This window comes from Linepithema humile, chromosome 7, assembly GCF_040581485.1.
Source record: "Linepithema humile isolate Giens D197 chromosome 7, Lhum_UNIL_v1.0, whole genome shotgun sequence".
Taxonomy (NCBI): Eukaryota; Metazoa; Arthropoda; class Insecta; order Hymenoptera; family Formicidae; genus Linepithema; species Linepithema humile.
In genome coordinates this window covers 10,026,244-10,048,304 of record NC_090134.1, presented here as the reverse complement: position 1 = coordinate 10,048,304, position 22,061 = coordinate 10,026,244, and the positions used below count along the sequence as shown (strand labels likewise).

Sequence of the window (22,061 nt, the reverse complement as noted above, 5' to 3'; positions counted from 1 at the left end):
GGAGCATCCATTGTTTCTGCACAATGCATCGCGGCAATATCATTCCAAATTTCAGACTTTATATGGGGATGTGACCTATCAAAGTAGCCGCGGCAGCTAAATCATATTTGCATAAACTGTTAAAAGCTATTTGACTTAAATAAATTTAAATTTTTAATTTGTCACGATAATTTCCAAAAAGAATGCAATATCCAAAACATAATGTACAATAATTTTTAATTAGACTCATAAATTTCTGAAATTCTATAATCATAACTCTGTAGTTTTATCCTAAATACTTTTTTCTTAAAAAATAATGTTCTCTATTGAATAAAAATTTAATATTATACAAACTGTTAATCAATAGTTTACTCTACAATTTTAAGAAAAAGAATCAACTACTCTTTAAAAATATTTTAAAGAAACATTTTAAGAAAATTCAATAATTAAAATAACATTTCCTTAAAATGTTATCTTAAAGTATTCTTAAATTTCGAAAACTATAATATTTTTTTTAAAATTGCGAAGTACTCGCAAATTGTAATTTTCCGCATTTGCACACACGACATGCAAACGTCAAGTATCGATATGGCATAAGCAAACGTGGCTAAGCATCTTTGTTACATGTGAATGTGTAAAATTACAACCTCAGAGTTTCAGTGCGGTGTTACTCTGCTGGTTAACAAGCTACGAATTGCAGTATTCGCGAACTTATTACGGCAATTTTATTAGCCCGCGCTATGCATTAATACAAAATGCGCTGTTCCGTGTGTATACTTCGCTAAACGAATGAGTCGTGTAATTTCGGCGCATTAAGTTTCCGGTAAAGCTGTAGTAGTAATCTAAGAAACAACATAGTAGCGAAATGTGCACGCAAGCATTTAATATCGTTTTACGATCTTTACGGAATAAAGATATTTACTTGTCGTTATAAATGTGTAAACTGAGATCAATAAATATATAATCGATTTCTCGCAGAAATCAAAAAATTTAAGAAGAGAAATTAAAATATATATACGATAAAAATATATGAAAATCATTCAATAAATAAGCAAACACTGCTGTTTGCTTATTTAAAAACTATCTAACAAGTGCTATATTATTTCTACAAACATACGTTAATAATTGTGTTAATCTTAGCAACAGCTGTTTGAGATTAATAGTAAGTCGTACATTATTTTACAATAATGTCCATTCAAAAAATGTAATTGGAAAAACATGATTAGATTTTTTATTTCGAAAAATGTAAAATCAGTTGAAATTTACGCAAGAGTGTCTGAATAATAACGAAAGGATTGTACGCAACATATTTATAGCATTGAAACCTCAACTGGATAAGGCGTTGTTCCATTATTCAAGTTTATCAGTAACGCATATTTTATTTATTAATTGATCAACACATTCAGTTATAAACATCAGCACAATTCATACAATTCTTTCCGTATTGTTCAGACAGTCTTGAATAAACTTCCACTGGTTACATTCTGAAATAAAAAATCTAATCACACTAAACGTCGCTCTATCAATGTGAATCTTCTAAGTGGACTTTATTATGAAGAAGATTACAATTAGATTAGCTATTGTTAGATCAAACAGCTGTTACTAAAGATTAACAGGGTTGCCAATATACATTTGTAAAAAATAAGGCACTTAATGTATTCGGATAATTTTTAAGTTACAGCTGCTTGTATTCTTGTTTGCTGAATGTCTTGCAATATTATTATTCTCATCAATATCATCTTTCTTCGCATGTGTATTCTGTTTACAAATTTCTCTGAAAATTTTGCTACAAATTGTAATTCAAGACTTGACGTACAATATCATCCATAGTGAAAGAACTTGATATTTGCCAAAGCCTATCTCTTTCTCCGCCTCCCCCCTCTCTCTTTCGGTTGCGGAATTTCTCGCTGTTAGCTGTCACGTGAGCGGCGTGACGTAACTGCCGCGAGCGCGAGGCATATAAACAAGAGCATATCGTACACTCACCTTCGTCACGGCGACCTTTGATTTGATGACAGCCTCACCTGTCTCCTCAACGTGGACACGCAGCATCCGGACTTCATGAAGAGAGATGAGCACGCGCGTCACATATTGATGAGCACGCGGGATGAACGCGCCGACATCACGTTGCACTGTTCGTCAATTCGACGCCCGTCGCGCATACGAGATCGAACGAAGGTAAACACACGGTTGAACGGAGGGATGAACGGCCACGTGACCGCTTCGCGTCGAATCGCGTGGCGTCGTGTCTGTTCGCAGCTTCCACAAGCGACCTTGTCGGTGACGACAACGAAGGCCGCGTTAATTCGGGCGCGCCGATCCTAAGTACACTCTCTCTTTCCCTCTTATTGAATTACCGCCGCAGCTACGAGTCCATCGATGAATCGATGTCGCGGCGGGCGTGCCGACGACGATACGTGAGTGACGTCGGTCGCCGGACGACGACGATCGCTTGTCGCTGAGCGAGGGGGACGCGAGAATGCTCCAAAGATCACCACCGCGGAGGACATCTCGTCACGAGACTGTCGCAGCACAACCGTAACCGAACGCCAGCGTTCGCGGCGGCGCCGACGAAAACCCAGCGCGCTGATTGGCGGAGGCGTCGCGAATCGCTCGATGAGCGACCCGACCGCGTGGCGATATCTGGCGGCGCCGGCGGATTGCTTACGTTGCAGCAAACACAAGGCTCGGTTTATGGTAAACTTGATCTCGCGATTCCTTTCACCATCCTTGAAGAGAGAAACCTTTCAAGAGCGAATCCAGAATGTCCGTGCGTTGCAACTGTAAACCCGCTTTAGGTGAGCTGTAATTCAAACAAAATTATATTAAAATATGTATATGCATAGGTGTTTAATTTTCACAGATTTATTTTTCATATTTTATTTCTTATACTTTTAATGCAAACTTTAATTGTCAATTACATCACCGCTCTCTCGATCTTTAAAAATGTCGTGAAGTAAACTTGACATATTTTTAGAAACAAACTTATTAGAAGCGCAGAGTAATTCACGTATAAAACTATGGTTTATCAGACGGTGTGCTAAAACAAGATCTTCCTTGTCATTCAATTCCTCATCTTTTAAGTCGTTGTACACGTGTGCTATTCCTTCGCAAAGGCTCATAGAAGTTTCAAAAAGATTTGCTTGCGACGCGAGCCACGGTAAACACGTAGACAAAACCGTCTGAAAAAAATTGTTTGTATCAGACGTCACTTTTAAATATAGAAATCGTTTATTACTAATAAATTCTAAAAAATCAATGCATTGATATATTGTCAATGCGACATTACATTCATTTTTCCAATTAAAATTCTATTTTAAGTTTGTGATTACAATTTATTTTCCTAAAATTGCTTCGAAATTCAAACTAATATTCAAATCCATTTGTTTCTAACTGAAATTTAACTTTTTTTAATAAAAAAAATATTAGTCGAGAGAATGACAAATAAATAAATTTACCAAGCAAACATCCCGTGGTAGCCAAAAGACCGTTTTATCTGGTTGAATTTTTTCATCACTTTTGGACAGAATTGATACCAATTTCAGTGATGAACCCGAATGATATTCGCGCTCATCATTGATTACCGACGAATCTTCTATAACTAGGTCCTCTCTTATTACTTCCGGTGGCAAGAGTTCGGTCGAATTTATCTCGTGATATTCGTCCAGCTGTTGAATTACGACTCGACGTTTTGAAGTCATATCACGAGCTTCTTTCTCGAGCATGACAATGGCCTTTATTGTTTTATTCATTACGTAGCTTATCATTTCGTGCGCTACCTGAAAAAAAAATATATCGTTATTTCAAAATAATAAAAATTAATATTAACTATTTTTTTATCAAAAGATTTAAATTACACTGTCTTTATTACATATTTATAATACATAAATATTCAGTGAACACAAAGTAACAGCAACGTAACATTAATGTTATAATTTCCCACTGAACAATATAATTGTTACGTACAAGGCATGTTATATGCAGTTACATTGTTGAGTGGGAAATTATAGCATTGACGTTATGTTACTGTTAGCTTGTGTTTACTGGGTGTATAGTTTGTCACATAATTCGGCTGTTTTCTCGGTTTTCTTATGATCTTAAAATGTACAAGCTTATAAACTCGTCTGATAATACGCACTCTCTTCAGTTTTAATAATATAAAATAGAAAATTGAACTGAAATGCTTATTAAAAGCATTTTTAAAAGCAGTCAATTACGAATGAACAAATACGCCAGCTAAAACACTGAAAATTTTGTTACATTTTTTGATACATTCTAAATGCTTGTGTACTTGCAATGCGTATATTAAAATTAAAATACATCGCGTATATTATTATAGTTGTTTAATTCTTCGCTTATATTATCGTAAACGCACAAGCATAATCGCATAAATCAGCATTAGTTGAAATCCTTAAGTAGGATCGTTTCGAATTACCTCCTCGGCTTCCTCTCGCGGATAATCCGGGCTTAATTTTAACTTGCTAGCACGACGCTTTTCAAAGAGCTCTTTGGCATATCTCTCCCCTTTTACTGTATCAGTACAAACTCTGCCACCCATAGCGAGACTAAATGCTTTTCCCAGACCTTCTCGGGGATCTTCGTCTTTACAGAAGCTCAGTAACATGGCGGTATAGTGAACCGTATTTTGATTTACCAGATACATTCGGCGGAGAAGCTCCTTGGCTAGCATCAGCCTCAACATCGCGCTGTTAGAATTAACGATTTGTAAAAACAAATTGGTCGAAAAAATTTGAAAATTTTTATTCGTATATAAAAAAACAATTATCTAGCAATTAATTGAAAAAACTAAACAGAGTGGAAAAAGCAATCAGAAGAGATTATTGAATAAAAAATTATTCGGACGAAAGATTAAAATCAATTTGATAATCTAAATCAAAATTTTTAATAGAAAATGTTTTTTTTGTCTTATGCTTTGCTTTTCATTTTATTTTTAATTAATTCTCCAGTCAGTAAATCTCTTTATTTTGCTAAATTGCTCTCCATAAATACTTTGAATGTAAATACCTAATGTTATTTTCGTCTGTTTCTATGAAATCGTTCTTGAAGTTCGAAACAATCTGGCCTAATCGTGTTTCCTCGCGTAACATTATATCCGCTATCTTATCGCAGTTGCCATAATCAAGTTCTTCATTCAGGGAATCCTTGTGAGCGGAAATTTCGAGAAACCATAATAGCATCGAGTGAAATCGATCGCTCGTGATCACCTCTTTCAGTTCAGGATCTTGCTTCCTGAAGGCTGTTCGCATCTTCAGGATATCCTGATGCGACGGTATTGGCAGATCCATCGCGTACAGAATAAATTCTCGCCACTCGATATATTCAGCGGGACCAAATAATCGTTGGATCAGTTTGTCGATATCCGGAGGTCGCAATTGTCGCCAAGCGCACGGCACATAAGGCGGATAACAGTCCTCTTCGCCGCAGGACACCAGATCCTGAAGAACATAAACTAGGGCGCGTTTGCTCAGAATTCCGCTTGGAGCGATTCGTTGAAAAATATCTATCAGTCGACCGAGTTGAACAATTCGGAATCGCAAAGGTGAAGGGACCTCTTTAATTGGAGCAACGAATCCCTTAGGATCTTTGGCAAACATTAAGACACTTGATCTTACAACGAATTGATCATCGTCAAATAATAATTCCTGCTGAATTCGTTTCTCTTCTTCAATAGCGAAGCAGAAGATATTCGCCATTTCGTTGATGCTTTCGATCTCGCGTTTGTATCTTAAATATTAAATGTATATATTGTATATTGCGCATTTGATTTATAAGTTGTATTTATTTGCAAACTATTAATTAACGTTAATTGTTTTATTTAATAAGTTTATAAATTTGCAAAATAAATGTAATAATTCTGTTTTCGAAGACATTCGATGTGAAACAGTAATGTAATAATATTTAATATTTTTAAATTCAAATAATGACATTATCCTCTTAAGAAGATTAATTGCGATAATTATGTTTCTCATTTTAAATATTTAAAAAAGGTAAATTAAATTATTCTGCAATTTGTAATTTTCCAAATTTATGTGATCGAATTACTGACTCCAACAAACAATTTATGCATATTTACATATGATATTTATATTGAATATTTCCATAAAACAAATTTATTGCAATCTGATAAACTCATTAAATAGAACATTAATATAATAAATATTTACAACTGGCACCAACCTTTCGACGATGTTATGATAAATACGGTGGAAGGTCTGTCTCATAAAATTCAGGAGAAAAGTCACGTCTGATTGAGCAGCTGCGTTCAACACATTTAATCTTTGATGAATACGATCGATCTCAAACAAGACGGCGTATCGCCATTCATCGACGAGATCGTGACTTCTCGTCAATTTCGTCGAGTTAGGCGAGACGTTTCCAGTGTCTTTGCCTTTAGCTTTTGGAACCGCGGGTTTTTCTTTCTTCTTCAGCTTCTCCAGCGCCATGGACGAGATTGAGTCCACTTGATCTCGCACTTGTCGAATATTATCTTTGATAACGTTATACACAGCGTTTTGATCAGGATCGAAGTCCTTCGACACGTCGATCATCAGATGCTCTATTTCGTCCTTGAAGTGATTCATATTCACAATTCGAACGGAAGCTTTGACCGAATCGGCTTTCGCCTCTGACGCCGTACGCTTTTCTTCATCTTTGACCGATAAGGTTTCCCAAAGAATACCGTCAAAATCGACGTAATTAAGAACGATCTTGGAGAATCGCAATTCCTGTAATGGCTTCTGTGACATCGAGGTATAGTAATCTTCAAGAAGCTGTACAGTGTCGACAAATCTGTCGATTTCCGTTTGCAGGATACCGATGTACACGTTGACGAGGATCACAGCTTCCATCAGGATGTACTGATTCCGCAGGGTTCGTCTTCTCTCGTCTTCAGCTTCGCGTCGCCGCACATCACACAATTCCCACAATTCCGTTCGGAAATCGTCGACCTAATATAGAAATTTTGGAATGCTTGAAAACAAAAGCAGATAGCACAATTATTCTTCTATAGCTGTTGTTGCAACATTTTTTAAGAAACTAAATTTACGTGGAAATTAATTTAAATGTTTAATAAAAAAAATTTTAAACAGCTGACTTATTGATTTTATTTAAAAATTGAAACTGATATCAGCGTGTTGCTATTCTTGCTTGTATTTTTTTTCTGCAAATTCTATTGTAGCCGCAGCGCAATTAGACGCATGTGGGCGAGCTGTATTATTATCATTTATTTTTATAGCAATATATTATTTTTACATTGTTATTATACACTTTGCTACAATTATACACTATTTTTTTTTTACTTTATTACTGTACTTACACGGCAGTGCAGCTCGCACTTCATGTCGACGTCTTCTCTGAGGTCCTCATCGACCTCGTTAAAGGCGCGTTGAAAATCTTGCAACAAAACCTGCCGGTTGTCGGGTCGATTGATAAACTTCAGTAAAATGCTTAAGATCAAATTTTTATAAGACACAATAGCCGAAGTGTGCATTCTCTTTAAAGAAAGCATCTCCTTCACGTTCTCTATGTAAGCCTCTTCAATGTTCTTCCAAAGAGTAGCCAAGGTTTCCAGTAAAACTGGAGACTGAGGGAAATCTATCCACTGCCAACCGTCTTCTCCAGGTCTAACATGACCGTTTATTGGCTGCGTTTGAACTTCCGGTTGTAAATTTTCTTCTTCCAATTCGACATCTTTCTTCTCTCCGCGTTTTGAGCTTTCCCATTCAGATTTTGGAATTAAGCGTTTAACAATGGCTGCTTTCGAATTAATGAGAGTTTTTTGTTCATCTCGATACGTCCTCTCGAAGGATAATTTTTTATCGGAGAATTGACTGGTGATGGTTTCGGCTAACTCTTTCAAGGTAGGAGGATCGAGGATACTGTAGAAAAATCCATATGCGATACTTTGATTAGCGTAGTATTCGTCGATCGAAGTAGCATCATTCGATAACGGAATACAAGATTGATCTTGATCGTCCAAAATCTTTGGTTTCGGCATTACTTTAATATACTTTGTTATGAATGTTGTCGAGGGACCAGGATGATCTTTCGCTTTGGCGATTGGATTTGGCAATAATCTAGACTGCCTATTAAAAACATCATTTATTAACTGGAAATCGATATTATGCAATAATTAATAAATAATTAGATTAAATAGACGTTAAAAACTGAATAATGCAGAATAATATTGAATGAATTCCAAAGTAAATTCAGTGTAAATATTTACTAATAAGAAATAAATGCAAGCACATGCTATGAATAATAAATATTTCATGGGAAAAATTTAGTATTATTTATAAATTATAATACGCGCCTGCAGATTGCGAATGTGTCAATTTCATCTTCTTCGAACACGATCCTGGATGACGGAGGATTGATGTCCTCGATATTGGCATCCGCAAAATTGATAACCTTGTGATCAAAAGGCACTTTGCGTCCGGTCAACGCTTTCTCCAACATTGCCATCTGTTCGTATGTGTTGGGGTAATTTATTAATGCCCAACCTTCAACGTTTCCAATCCCTTTTAAATATTCGATCAATATTTTTGTATTTAGCTCGTTGGATATTGGCTGACCCAGCGTGAGAAACTCGTAAGTCCATTTGCCTAGACATCGCGGATGACAGTATTATCATACAACCTTCGTTTCGATGAACGATAATAAATATACTTTTAGCTATTATTATTTTTCTAATGACCGATGTCCATTATATGTCCATTACATGTCTGAAACGTTAAATCGTGTACGTCAATCAGACATTAGTGCAAGATATTAGAAAAAGTCCCGACAAATTTTACTTGTACGCGTTATCTGTCATAAAATCGACGTCGTTAGTGCTGCAAGTCGCAAATGGAAAATCAATCTAACGATGAAACTACCATGATTACTTTATCCATTATGGCTTCGAGCAATTTTCTCTACCTATGTACGCGGAATCGCTCAAAATCGGATGCATGTCGTCGTAGGGGATCTGCCTTGGTGTCTGCGTTTGCTTCTCCTCAGCCGCGCTCTGCTGAGACGCCGCTATCTTCGTCGTTCTTTCAATCTTCTTCGGGTGACTTCGGTCTCTCGAGTCGTCTATCTTGCTCTTAGTCTCCAATCTCTTGATGTCTTCCGCCGTCGCCGGGACGATGTTCAAGTCGATGTACTCCACGTCGGCCATCTCCCGCTTGTACCTCTCCAGACAATGATTGATCGCATCTTCCATCCTCAGCAAACAAATCCCGCTGCTCTTCAACAACTCTCGCAGCTGCTCGTGCAAGATTCGATTTGTTATGCCCGAGATAACAGCCGCAACCTTGACTCTCGGCACAGGACAATCCACCGTCCCGGTCGGATAAGGATACAGGATCTCCAGCAAGCGATGAACCACATAACCGAGCACAATGCGACCCAGTCTGCAAACTTCTTCGGCTTCCTCTTTCCTTTCCGGCGCGAACTCGTCCCAAGGCGGCGCTAGATCGCGATAGCTCTCGAAGTCTGTGTCAGCCACAGCTGAACGACGTTCCATTTCGAGCTGAATCAGTCTTTGCTTATTTTCAGTTTTTAATTCTTTCTCAAAATGTATTTTTTTCTCGTTTTCTATTTCTGCTTTGTTTAATTCTTTTCTATTTTCAATTTTTACTTTCTTCGTGATTGTCACTTTATTTTTTTGCGCATCTTCCACGTCTTCGATTTCATCAACGTGTTCTACAAACTCGCATATCGATTGATTTTTCAGGAACAATGCTTTCCATTTATCCCACGAATGTGGAATATCCTTTGTCTGACCATATTCAGCGATTTTCACTGCGATATCCACGAGATCTCGCACGACCTCCGAACAGATTCCTCGATGTTCCTCTCTCATTCTGCGCGCCTTTAAATCGATTAAATGTTTTACATTTGCACATTTTATATAGTAATTACTTTCGGTATTTGTTATTGTTAATTAATTAAAGTCATTAGCATATCAATCTTTCTGATTTCTGCGTCCCTTAAATCAATAATATGCAAATAGTATTTTAACTTTAATTTAAATAATATTTTAACTTTAATTCAATGTTTAATTTTCGTATATAGAGTGAGCCAAGAAAAATTTTCGCTTATTTTGTAACGGACTGATTTATGCGAAAAATGCCGAGCCAAAAAAAAAATAAAATTGCACAATTGAATTTTTCGCAATTATCTATTTTCCATGAAAACAAAATATATCAATTTTTGCATTTTTTGCGCAAATCATTACAAAATAAATAAAGCAGATGCACAGATTCATTCTGTATAATGTAACACTGTATTTTTGCACTATTTTTTTTCCTTTTTGCTTCTTTTTATATCTTTTATTTTATTTGTCCTTGTTTTTATTTAATTTATATTCCTTCTTATTATTATATTTAGCAACTATTTTCTGTCTATTTTTCTTTCACTTTTTCTCATTAAACGCAGAGTTTCATTCATTGTTGATGGTTTATTTACTCACCTTCTCCTCGCAAATCCTTTGACGAAGTTCGCTCATTCTGCAGACCTCCATTTCTACATCTTGCATCTCTTCCTTCATTATTTCTCGTTGACGTTCTTCTTTTAGTCGCTGCTCGTGCTCTTTAGCTTCGAGTAGCATCGCATCGGCAATCCTGCGATTCTCCACGATTCTGTTTCTCAAATCCCACACCTCGCACAGCTTTCCCATTATCTGCTTCTCATAGCGCGACTGATCCAACACTCGTTCGCCGAGAACTTCGTCGAAGTATCTATCTTGTTTCCTCAACAATCGCTCCCAAGACTCCGTCATCATCGCCGTTTGCGTCTTCAATTTCGGTTCACGAGATTTAACCGCTCTTCCACTCCGCTTCTTCAGTAGGTCAACGTATTCCGCGGCAGCCACGGGATCCTCGGCGCAGGACACGTTCAGAGATCGCTTGCCGGGACAACACTCGACTATCTGGTATTTTTTCTTCGTTTCGCGAGCCGGATGTTTGCGATCGAATTTATCTAATCTCTCACTCTCCTCCTTCCTCTCGTCCGGTGGCTCTTCCGGTACGAGGTGTTCGATCGGTTCGACCACAGGATAATCCGCGAGAGCTTTCAACCGCTTTCGCTCTCGTCTGCAGGCTTCCGTGATCGTGAAAAATTTATTCCTATGCCAGAGAATGGTGTCGGCCGCTTCGATTAACGGCTGCGAAAGAAAATGCTCGGGTAATTGATAGGGTGGAGGGCTGTCCGATACTCTGGAGACTTGGAATCTGCTGGACGTGTGCATAAACTTCTCTTTCTGCTCTTTCTGCCGGGCAATGAAGTGCAATCGATCTTTCCCTTCTAAGCTCAAATAGACTTTGTAGAAGAGCTGAAGAGCCGCTGAACCTTTGCCCTAAAATACCATTCGTGTAAACATTCATTTATGCAAGCGATGTTTAAAAAAATTATTATCTTTATTTAATATTAATAACATTTTCAGTAGCATAAAGTTGGCTAAAAGAATAGCATCTTCTTAATTTCTTTTAATTCTCTTAATCAATCTAGTTTCACGCTACTTTTTACACTACTTTAGAGATCTCTTCAATGCATTCGTCGCTCAATGTGACATTGATGAGCTTCAGCCAGATTCGTAGAGTCTTCAGATTCACTCTCGACAACGCAGGGTCGTGCGTACGAAGAATGGTGCTCAATTGATTGTTGCTAATTATATCGTAACTGTACAGAATCTGAGCCAGCAAGGTGCCATCTTTGGTATAGTGAGCGAACATTTTCGGCGTGAGGTCCATCATTACGCCCAGTCTCGTGCACAACCATGCCTTCAGCACATGTGCCATTGCGAACAGCTTTGCGCAATTTTTGGATGTTTCAGGTCCACGAGTCGCAGAACATACGTTTCCGACTTTTGCAACGTGGTCGGGACATTGCGATTTGACAACTGCGATCGTGCGAAATTAGCAATTATACGCTCTAAAATCGATTGGCTAATTTTTCATAAAGATCGAAGAACAATAATGTAATAATAGTTACTTACATATTTCAGCATTTTTCGTATTCTGAGTTTTTGTTTCATTACGAGAATTAATATCATGCAGTTGGCTCTTTCTTAACAGGAGCTTTTATATACTTTAAGAGATTTTATTTTAGGGAATATGTACTCTGCGCTTGATTTTAATTGCGAATTTACTACAATTATTTAATGAGTGTCCGCTTTTCGAATCAATATTACTTTCCCGTGTTTCTCGTATAATTAAAGCTTATCCGAAAGTATACTTTAATTGATAACAGATTTAAAGAATATGTATTATCGTAAGAAATGTGCTGCAAAGGTGGGGAAATAGTTGCAGACAAATAAGAAGCCCAGATGTGATATTTTAAAACATCAATTTAAATAACCAATAGTTCATTCACATACAACATGTGGTATATATCTCCTTTAATATTAAAAATTAAAACTTATAAATCATGCATATAAAAAGTGTGTATCCTTGTTTGTTGTTGCTTCTTTTTTTTTTATTATTTCCTTATACTCCGCTGCATATACACGTTACAGGCCTATAGGTACAGACGGGTAAAGAAAATCGTGGTTCATCAGCTTTCCTTTATTATCGATTTCAGACCAATAGCAGCGTCGCATTGAGCATTGGTTCGGCTCGCCAAGAAATAATGTACGGATCGATTCCTCTTGCGAATCGAGAGAAACGTGAGATCTCGAACTGAGATTCTCGTGGATCAAGTACGCACGAAAGGCTCGCTCTCGCGTAGTATTGTATCTTATCTTTTGCAGGACGAAAAAAGTACACGCGCTCTGTTCTTCCTTGCGTTTTCTTCCTTGCGAAAGATGGACGAATCGAAAAGAATTAGTATTTAATTAAAAAAAAGTTAAAACTCTTTTTTTATTTTTTAAATATTGGTACCACTTGAAAGATTAAACAGAATCAATGATAATCAATAATACACATTCTTAATTTTCTTTTTAAACTATCATAATTTTCCAGTAATAAAAATTTATAATTATAATTGTTCGTAAAAAGATAGATAAAAATAAAGAAAATAAAAAAATTGTTTATAAAGCAAGAGATTCTAATTTCGGAGCTTAATAATTTGGAATAACTTATCCCTAAAATAATATTTTATCGATTTTCGACTCATTCATTTTTCGCAAAATCGCTTCCAGTGAGCTTTGTGTATATGTGTTGTGTATCCCTAGAAAAATTCAAAGTGGAAACAAGAGAGCTATCGGTCGACGTGACACGACTTGACACATTGGTGTATTCGCAAAAGGCTAAGAGCTAACGACGTGCGACGATGATTCTCGCCAACGAAAAAACTTGCGTCCCGACACATCGTCATCAAGGACACTCCAAATTATCGATACTCAAACGCAGTCAAACGATCGGTAATCAGAACGAGTGTCCCTACTGTCCGATACTATCGTAAAGCGTATCGGTAACGTTAATTCTTGTCTGAATTAAAAAACTTTTGGCGATGTAATATTAGATATACTTATTTACGTATTTTATTCTTCACCTCGCGAAAGAAAGCGTTGCGTATCGATATCGAGGGTTCCCGATCGTCACACGTCCGTAATTTTCCTTGTCCACGCGCGTGCAAAAATTTTCGTACGAGCCGAATAACGAAGCTTCCCCTCTCGAAGCGCGGAAAGAAAAAGAACGCCCTTCGTTATCGCGCAATGCTTCGACGATGCTGATGGAAATGGATAGAAAATAACACGATGGAGTCTCCGACGAGAGACACGCCTGTAGAGACTCGACCCGTATCTAGGTTGGTACAACTAAGTACAAATGACACGACGCGCCTTGGATTTACTCCTCGTTTAAATCGTTTACTCGATATTGTTGCACTCGCTCACGTCTAATTGGACTCGTCCCATTCTTGTATCAGTATATATTCCTCAGTACAATATAATACAACCATAATAGCAATGATGGCAATATATAATGTGATGGTAATAATAATAATTAATATAATAATATTAATAATAATAATTAGCAATTATAATAAAAATCACCATTGTCTCTCCACCATCGTCGTCGTCGTTATTATAATGTATTTATAATATTTATACCGTGTGGTGTGTGTGAGTGTGGATCCATACAATTACATCATTGTATCGCCGCAATTATAAGTATATAATTACAATTACAATCGTACTTCTTATTAATATTCACAACTTAATAATCGATCACCACCGTTTATTTTCTTCTTTTTTTCTTTTTTTGCTAAAAACAATGCGCAATTATTGTGTTTGCCCCGTTCTGCCTTTCGTCCATCGTTCACGATCATCAATTATTATTTATTATTATTGTTGTTGCTTAATTGTATGTACAGAAGAGGTATATATTCAATAATATTAATTAGTATTAGTATTTATAATAATTTAAGTTTACGTTTCACGTGACTACTGTGTGTTTGTGTGTGTGTGTGTTTTGGGTGTATCTTGTCTCTAGAAAAAAGACTCACTTTGCCTTTATCATTTTATTCCCTCGTATGTCTTTCAGTATAAAGCCAGGTATGTCTTTGAGAGTTTCACTACGAGTCGCTGTCGAGGAGTAAAGTTCTCCGGTAGGACATCTATTGGGACCTATTCTCGATTTTTATCCTTACTGAGAGGTCGTGCTATCTAGAATCATTCTGGAAGAATACGATTCTGGTCTTAGATACCGTTCGCGTGACTCCCAAAACGTAAAATAATCACATCAGCCGCCAGCGACAATCACTTTCGATCAGTCGCGTCGTACGGGACTCTCTCCTATAAATCTCAGTCGGAGATTAGAATATTTGAACGAACATTTACGGAGAATATAAAACTCCCGAGAGTACATCGAGCCCGACGAAGTCTTCCGTCTACAGAAACGAGTTCGCGACTGCCGGATCGCTGACGTCCACGATAGAAGATCGTTAGCGAGGAAACGAGTTCTAGCGTCGGCATTCTCCGACGCCGGAACTTCGACGAGGACAGGGCCGAGAAAGGGACTCAGACAAGAGTCACGCGCAGATCGCAAGAGCGCGAAGTGCATTATTGCTCTGGCGATTGGTCCTCCCCCCCGCGTCGGCAGGCGGGAAAAGGGAAGTGATTGGAAAAACTTGCCGGGAGTACCATCGATCGGCAGGCATCTCTCCGTGGATCGAAATCGACTCATGCTCGATCGACTTCACTGTCAGAGTCTGAAAATCGGAAATTCTGACATTCACCCGCGACTATCGAGAATCGATGGCCGAAAGTTTCAACGCAGAGAACACTCGCTGCGAATTGCTTGGAAATTCCGCGACAGACTTTACGGCGATGAAAAATCGGACCCGATTAAAGTCGCACAGATGATTTCGATCCCTGCACTCCACGCTCTTGTCCCCGCGAAGTAAAAGGATCGCAAGAAGAGCGCTTCTTCTTTCTCGATGTCACCGGAAGCGCCACGAAATCCTATCCTCACGGCGTTTCCGAAGCTACGTTCTATGTACGAAGGAACGGGCTCGATAACGATTTAGAGATTCTAGCCTAAGTGTCAATGTAGACGCTACGCTGTGTCTCTCTGTTTCCGTGTGTGTGTGTGTGTGTGTGTGTATTTGTATGTACTTCTTTCTCTCTTTCTCATTCTCTCCCGCTTTCTCTCTTTCTCTTTCGCTCCCTTGCTTTCTCACTCTCTCACTGTACTAAGGACTAACTTTTTTTTAAACTAAGACGTCGCCTATGCGCGATATCTACCTCACTGCTAAGTTTAGCAACATGGACATTATTATTTTGTTCTTCTTGATTAAATCCCTCTCCCTCTTCCGCTCCCTCCCATCCACTCTTTCTCTGCCCTGCTCCGCTCGACTCATTGTCGTTCAAAATAATCCATTTTTGTTACACGTTATTCGTCTCTCGTGTATCGCGCTACGGAAAAAGGATTACATTATTCTTTCTGTTCGTTTTTAATCGATTTATCAGTTATTCATTAATTGTATGCTCATCGTCGTTCTTACGGTATTTTAATCACGATGTTTTTCACGATTTCTTCCCTCTGCCTTCTTTTTATATTCTAGATTTTATGTATATGTATAATAACGTAGGGTCGATTTCCCCTGGTTTCGGAAGCGATTGGCGGCTGTTAGATTGTCGCCGGGATCACCGCGAGTCGAGAACTCGATCTTGTCCGCGAACGCGCAATACGGCTTTAGATACTCTCGAGTAACGTAAAAGCGTCGAACGAGCGAGGCCAAGACGCGAGAAGTGAGATAAGAATCGGGAATAAAGTCGCACCTGATGGAGGAACAATTATGAGCTGGTTAAAAAATCAAATAATTAATAAGAAAAAATAAGAAGGAGAATAAAAGTGAAAAATTTTCCAAGTCCGAAGATTCAAGGGAGACAAAAGCGGAACAAGGATCGTTCGTGTTCTAGTGAAAAATTCAATAAAGGATTTAAAGCAATAAAACTGAATCGCATAAAATAAGTGAAAAAAAGAAGTCACAACTCATTAATTATATTTAGTAACTATTGAGAGTAGAACATTTACATGTGGGATGTTAAATGCTAATATCCGCTTCCTCATCCTCGCATGGTGCATCGATAGTTTGCTTATTGCTCATTGGATTTTATCGATATCTGATTTTCAAAGACGTTATTTCAACAGCGACGGAACTCTCCCCCGTCACACGCATGTTAGGCACAAAAGAAGGACAAAATTTGAAATAAAGAAATTATATCCACTTTATGTTATCGCATCTTTAACGATGTCGCCGCGAGAATAAGGACGAGGTTCCGCCTCTATTAAAATAACGTCTCCTTCCCCCCCTCATTCTTATCTTTTATTGCCTCTCGGCCTCGAGCGTTTTAATCAACGTGGATTTTCTTCCAAAAAGTGTCAAAGGCACGTGACTGAAAGGTACCCATTATTTTCTACAGTCCTCGCTCGACAATCGCGCTCATTTCTCTTCTTTCTCCTCGCCGCCGATATTGCGCGCTGCGAGCGCGTTCGATTTTATAACAATTGTCGTATACAGTCATGTTCTACGTATTCAGAAGAGTGAGTTAAGATAAGTTTCACCGATTGCGGTCGATCGATTTACCTTACAAAGGTGTGCCGGGGAGCCGTCGCGCGGCGTGCTACGAGATATACCGGGCGGAACCACCCTCCTTCCTCCCCCCCCTCTCTCTCTCTCTCTCTCTTTCTACACAATTCACTGCGAATAATATCTTTTATACTTTTTTTTTTATTTTTATTATCCCTTTACTATTTATTAAGTTATCGTTACTTTATTCGTTATCGTTACTCGCTACCGTTTATTATCCTTGCTACTACGCTTGCTTTAACTATGGAAACGAGAAGAACGTAGTACGAGCTGCCACAACTACGGTACGTATGTGTATGCGTGTGTGCGCGCGTGTGTGTGTGTACTGTGTGTGTGTGCGTGTATGTTGTGTGTCTGATTATCTACGCGTACACACACACACAGTGTGTTCATCGAGGACAATGTCCTCCGGTGTGATCCGGGCCGCGCCTCCCCTTTTTCCTCCTCCACCCCTCTCTTTAAAGTTCGCTTCGATAAAAGTGATAACGTTTCCGAAACCGGGCAAATATGGTTATCACCTCGCCCTCTCGCTCGCTCTCATTCTCTCCCTCTCTCGCACTTGCTCTCTCTCTCTCTCTCTCTTTCTCTCTCTTACGGCGTATATCCAAAAATCTTTAGAAATTCTGACATGCAGTAGGTACAAATATCGCGGGGAGATTATCGCAGCAAATATTATAAAATTCTCAATTCTTCTCTCTCTCTCTCTCTCTCTCTCTCTCTCTCTCTCTCTTTCTCTCATGTATCGCAGACGGGAAAAGGAACGTCTCAAGCGATTCAGCGATTCTCGAAAGTGATTTAAAAGATTGTGCTGGCTCAGAAGGAGCTGGACGAAATTTCATCAGGAATCACGGTTCACCGAGCTTTCCTTCAGCGCGCTCACTGTGCGAAGAAAAAGGCTTTTTTATTTGCAGCTTGCAAATGCAAAAATAGTTGTATCTCTTTCTCTCTTTCGCAATCTCTCGCTCTCTTTCTCTCATCTCTCATTCTCTCCTCCAACCGCGCTCATCCGCACTTGTGTGGAACAGCTACAACTTTTTTCTCGTGTTTTTCTTTCGTGTTTCTTTTTTTTTTTTTTTTTTTTTGTTTCGTTTCGTTTTAATTCAACGAGAGTCACCCTGTGAATACACACGAAGAGCCGCAGAAATTACCCTGTGTGCAGGTGTAATACTCAAAAAGTATAATTTGGGTACGCTTTTTTCTTTACCGCTATAAGTATCGTCCGCTGATTAAATATAATTGACTTAACGTGTGTGGTGGTGGCGTGAGCCGTAAAATATATCTCATTATGCGTTATGCGTTCGTTTCTCAGGATGACACGTGCGCAATGAATCTGGAAGTGACATGACAGAATAAATACAGTGTATTAACTACGCAATAAAGTTACATTACCCTCCCCCATTCCCCCCACTCAAAAAAAAAAAAAAGAAAATCAAAGAGGACAAATAGGATTTATTTTACGAAATTACGTCTCTAATGTTCGAAATCCGGCAGTGATTAAAAAATGTTATTGTTTAAAAATATATATGATATTAGACAGACGATCCCCCTTTTCCTGAAAAACTGCTTTCAATAGATCATTAAAATGTCTGAAATTTGTTGCTTGGAATTTCTCGGACAAGCTCAATTTTGAAGATTAGAGACTCAATTTCGTAAAATAAACCTTTAATTTATTTTTACAGGATTAACACTAGAACGCCGAGAAAATGTTGTTGCATCCATTTTAATCTTAGTCGTTTGCCATTACCTTCAGTAAAGTATTATTGCAAAATAGAAGAATCTGTGAATATACGTCTCACGAATTATGCGAATTATACGCGAAAGATAAAAAATAGCGCGGCGAAAGGCGTTCTAGCGTTTCTTTCTTATGTTTCGTAATGTAGAAGCTCGTTCATATGCATATGGGACATGTACATAGTGTCGATATGCAAGAGAAATGCATTGAGGGAAAGGAACATCTTGTCGCGAGTCTACAGAGCGCGACGGCAACTAGCTGAATTTATAAAGATTTTTGGCGCACTGCTCTCCGCTTCCGTACACGCGCAAAAACGAGACCGCTTATTTCGTAAATCGTAATTTTATAATTTTTTACCGTGTGTGTGCGATACAATTACGTGTAATTAGTAGTATCATCATTAGACTTTTTTTTTTATTATAATTAGTGTTACAAAAGCTTGATTATATTTGGATCGGACTGTAGCAATATATTCACATAACTATCGTCGTGGAAAATAAAAATTTAACGTTTACATTATACAATTATTCTTCATCACCATTCGTCGATTCGGTATTTATTTGTAGGTTTCTCCTTATCAATTCGCGTAATAAATACAATTATTTCATATAGTAATCGTCATCATTAGCATAATCGGTTCTTCCGACCCGGTCCACCCTCGTTTACTACGAGCTCATTCATTCATTCATTATTACGAGTCATTTCGCGATACTTCGTCCGAAATTGTCCCCCCCTCCCCTCCCGTTTCTTATACCTTCCTATAATATGAAAATCACACGTCTAATAAAAAGAATAAAAATTCAACCTCGAAAATTCACTTTTTTTTTCTTTTTTTTTTGCGAAACGAACTATAAGCGAAATTTGCCGCTTTCTACTGCACGATCGATTGTATTTTTACTCCGTCGTTTATTGCATCCATTTCCCCGATTTCTTCCGCCGATTGCAAAGTACCAAAGCACCGTGAGTTCATTGCGCGACATACACGTTGCACGCAAGATTGCACGAGAAAAGAGTAGCATCGTTTAGCGTCGCTACGTACTTAGCTAAGGATATAATCGGTAATCGCGGGATTGCAAAAATCACTGCTCTGACGTTATTATTACACAAAGATCGGTCGTTGTGACATTGCACTAGTTCTTCCACACACACACTCTCTCTCTCTCTCTCTCTCTCTCTCTCTCTTTCTCCCTTTCTCTCCGTCGACTCGATAAAATTAATCAACACACTCGCTAATTCCTTACGAATTCCTACAAAATTACAAATACAAAATACCATAAATCGCGCAACTACTGGCACTGACAACGACCGAGACGAAAGCATACAGAGCGGAGATGCGAAGTAACCGAACGAAAAGTACACGCTTACGAAAGAATCGGTATCGCGCGAGATCGTGCGGGCATTCTCGTTCAGCACTAAATTCACAATAATCATTATTATATACAAAAATCCTATTCCATTGTCGATCGCGTATCTTTCCTTAACGATACGATCGGTTTCGAGACTCGTCGCGCGTAACGCATCGTTTCGTCTATTCACTTTGCGCTTCACACACTTCATTGCATCGCGCGGCATGCATGTGTATTTATATACGGAACTACGTGAATTAAATTAACAAATATACCTAACTTATGTCTCTCTCGCGACTTTCAGCGACATAATGAAACAAAATCCTAAGGCTTTAACCTTCGCCTTGACGATCGCTCGCTGCTGCCCGCGACAGGGACGACCGAGCGACTTATAAGCTCTGTGATTAATTTTCCCTTATCTCCTCACGTACAGTATCATTGTACCGCGATATCTCGAAAGAGCGTAGAATAGTTGCGTTAAAGTTACAATTGAAAATTGCGTGTTCCCGTGTGTGTTTAACAATGGTACGAAAAATATATAGTATATGTTGTTTGCATGCAAACGATAAATGCGCTCGATCGGTTCTTCTCGAGAGCCGTAACAGGCGATCGATCGATTATTTAATCATCCTGGCCCTTTCTCCGAAAGTTCACGAAACAGCCTTCAGTCCAGCTTTCGGCGATGGTAAAATCTTAAAACCGTATCACAGAAACGATATTTCTAAGTCGCCTTTCTTTCGCGTCGACTTTATTGCTATGAAATGCACAGCAAGTATCGTTCGAGATTGCGGGACAGCCGGGAAAAAAATTTGCAACATCGGCGTCCGCTTTTCGATTTCGTAGAGCAAGAAGTAACTCGTAGCAAAAGGAAAGTCATGTAAACGCGATGAGGAATCGTAATAGAAATATCGTGTCGCAATACAAAGACTCAAAAGTTTCCGAAAGAGGCATCCGGGAAGTTCATGTCGATAAAAACAGTCGAGGGAAAGAGAAATTGAGGCTCGTTCAACAGCTCAGATTATTGACAGCGGTTGAAGAGACGACAATGTGCAATGCGGTAACCATTTCAAAGACTATCGAAACAGTCAATTATAGGCAGTTCCGTTGCTTCCTCTCGTTGATTTCTCTTCTCCGCGATTTCTCACCGATTTTTGTCTCCCCGAAAGCCTCTAGGGATTGTTCAGCGAGCTTTCTCGACTTCCACAGCTTTAATAAAGCGCAAAGAAAGCGACGAGGGTGTTTTGGGTGTCCAGTGGCGGTTTGCGAGCATACCCCGAAGAAGTGTTCATCCAGATCGTTCGTATTGTGCTGGAAGAGAGAAGATCGAGCGGGGGAATCGTTGATAAATCGTCCTCGGTGCTCGCTTTATTACTTGATCAGGTGTGCTGCCCGAAGACTCTGATTCGCCCCCTCTGCGGCAGAGTTAAGCCCTTTCCCTTTCTCCGTGTTCTTCTTCCCGCGCGCGCGCTTCTTCTCTTCTTCTCAAAGGAGAGGTCAGAGGGAGATCGGTATGTGGACGTCGGTTTAGCCTTCCTTCTTCCGCCCATTTCTTTCTCCGGTTTTCCCCTCCTTTTCTCGCTACGACGTCCCGGTGACGTCTAACAATAAGCGGTAAGTCAGACTGTCCGGATGCTTCCTTAATGAGAGGGGGTTTGCGGATGGGCTCTTACTCCGCGGTATCTACCGGCTCCCAGCGCTCTCTGACGATTGAGCGACCGCCGCGGGATTATGGCTTGTCTCATACTCCATCACCTCCTGGTAGATCAGTTCCTTCCACTGGTCCACCGTGTGTTCCCTCTCGTCCACGCTGTGGTCGTATGGACCTGGTGCGGGCTGCAAATTGAAATTCTATTAGAAATAATAAGAAAAAAAAAAAGCGAGAATGTTAACGATCAGGTCTTCAAGACATTCAAGAAGCGAAGTAAATACGATAAGACTCTCCTTTAACGTCACATAAAAGACAC

The 22,061-nt window shown here is 38.9% G+C and overlaps 3 protein-coding genes across 13 annotated transcripts in view; all 3 read right to left on the bottom strand.

The window, feature by feature from the left end:
• Positions 1-2,523, bottom strand: part of beta4GalNAcTA (beta1,4-N-acetylgalactosaminyltransferase A) — a 101,570-nt gene extending 99,047 nt beyond the window's left edge. For both annotated transcript variants that reach the window (XM_012363569.2, XM_067359117.1), the window contains exon 1: positions 1,966-2,523. The gene's annotated coding sequence lies outside the window, so the exon portion shown is untranslated. The remainder of the gene's footprint in view (positions 1-1,965) is intronic.
• A 327-nt stretch (positions 2,524-2,850) lies between these two features.
• On the bottom strand, positions 2,851-12,261 carry LOC105670173 (sperm flagellar protein 2-like). The gene is made up of 10 exons (XM_067359087.1): positions 11,517-12,261; positions 10,457-11,341; positions 8,920-9,856; positions 8,308-8,603; positions 7,316-8,080; positions 6,178-6,947; positions 5,005-5,724; positions 4,415-4,685; positions 3,438-3,758; positions 2,851-3,161 (listed from the first exon to the last, which is right to left on the bottom strand). Exons 1-10 carry the CDS (start codon positions 11,781-11,783, stop codon positions 2,886-2,888), a joined length of 5,508 nt encoding a protein of 1,835 aa, XP_067215188.1. The 5' UTR covers positions 11,784-12,261; the 3' UTR covers positions 2,851-2,885.
• A 55-nt stretch (positions 12,262-12,316) lies between these two features.
• Positions 12,317-22,061, bottom strand: part of bsk (mitogen-activated protein kinase dJNK) — a 140,736-nt gene continuing 130,991 nt past the window's right edge. For all 10 annotated transcript variants that reach the window (XM_067359119.1, XM_067359123.1, XM_067359125.1 and 7 more), the window contains one exon: positions 12,317-21,930. In XM_067359119.1, coding sequence (XP_067215220.1) covers positions 21,778-21,930 — 153 coding nt within the window. In that variant the 3' untranslated portion in view covers positions 12,317-21,777. The remainder of the gene's footprint in view (positions 21,931-22,061) is intronic.

Coding starts and splice junctions, on each gene's coding strand:
- LOC105670173 (XM_067359087.1), bottom strand. CDS start 11,783: ATGGCACATGTGCTGAAGGCATGGTTGTGCACGAGACTGGGCGTAATG. Junction 8,604..8,919: donor GAGCGATTCCGCGTACATAG/GTAGAGAAAATT, acceptor CGCGATGTCTAG/GCAAATGGACTTACGAGTTT. Junction 3,759..4,414: donor CGCGAGAGGAAGCCGAGGAG/GTAATTCGAAAC, acceptor TTTTTTTTTCAG/GTAGCGCACGAAATGATAAG.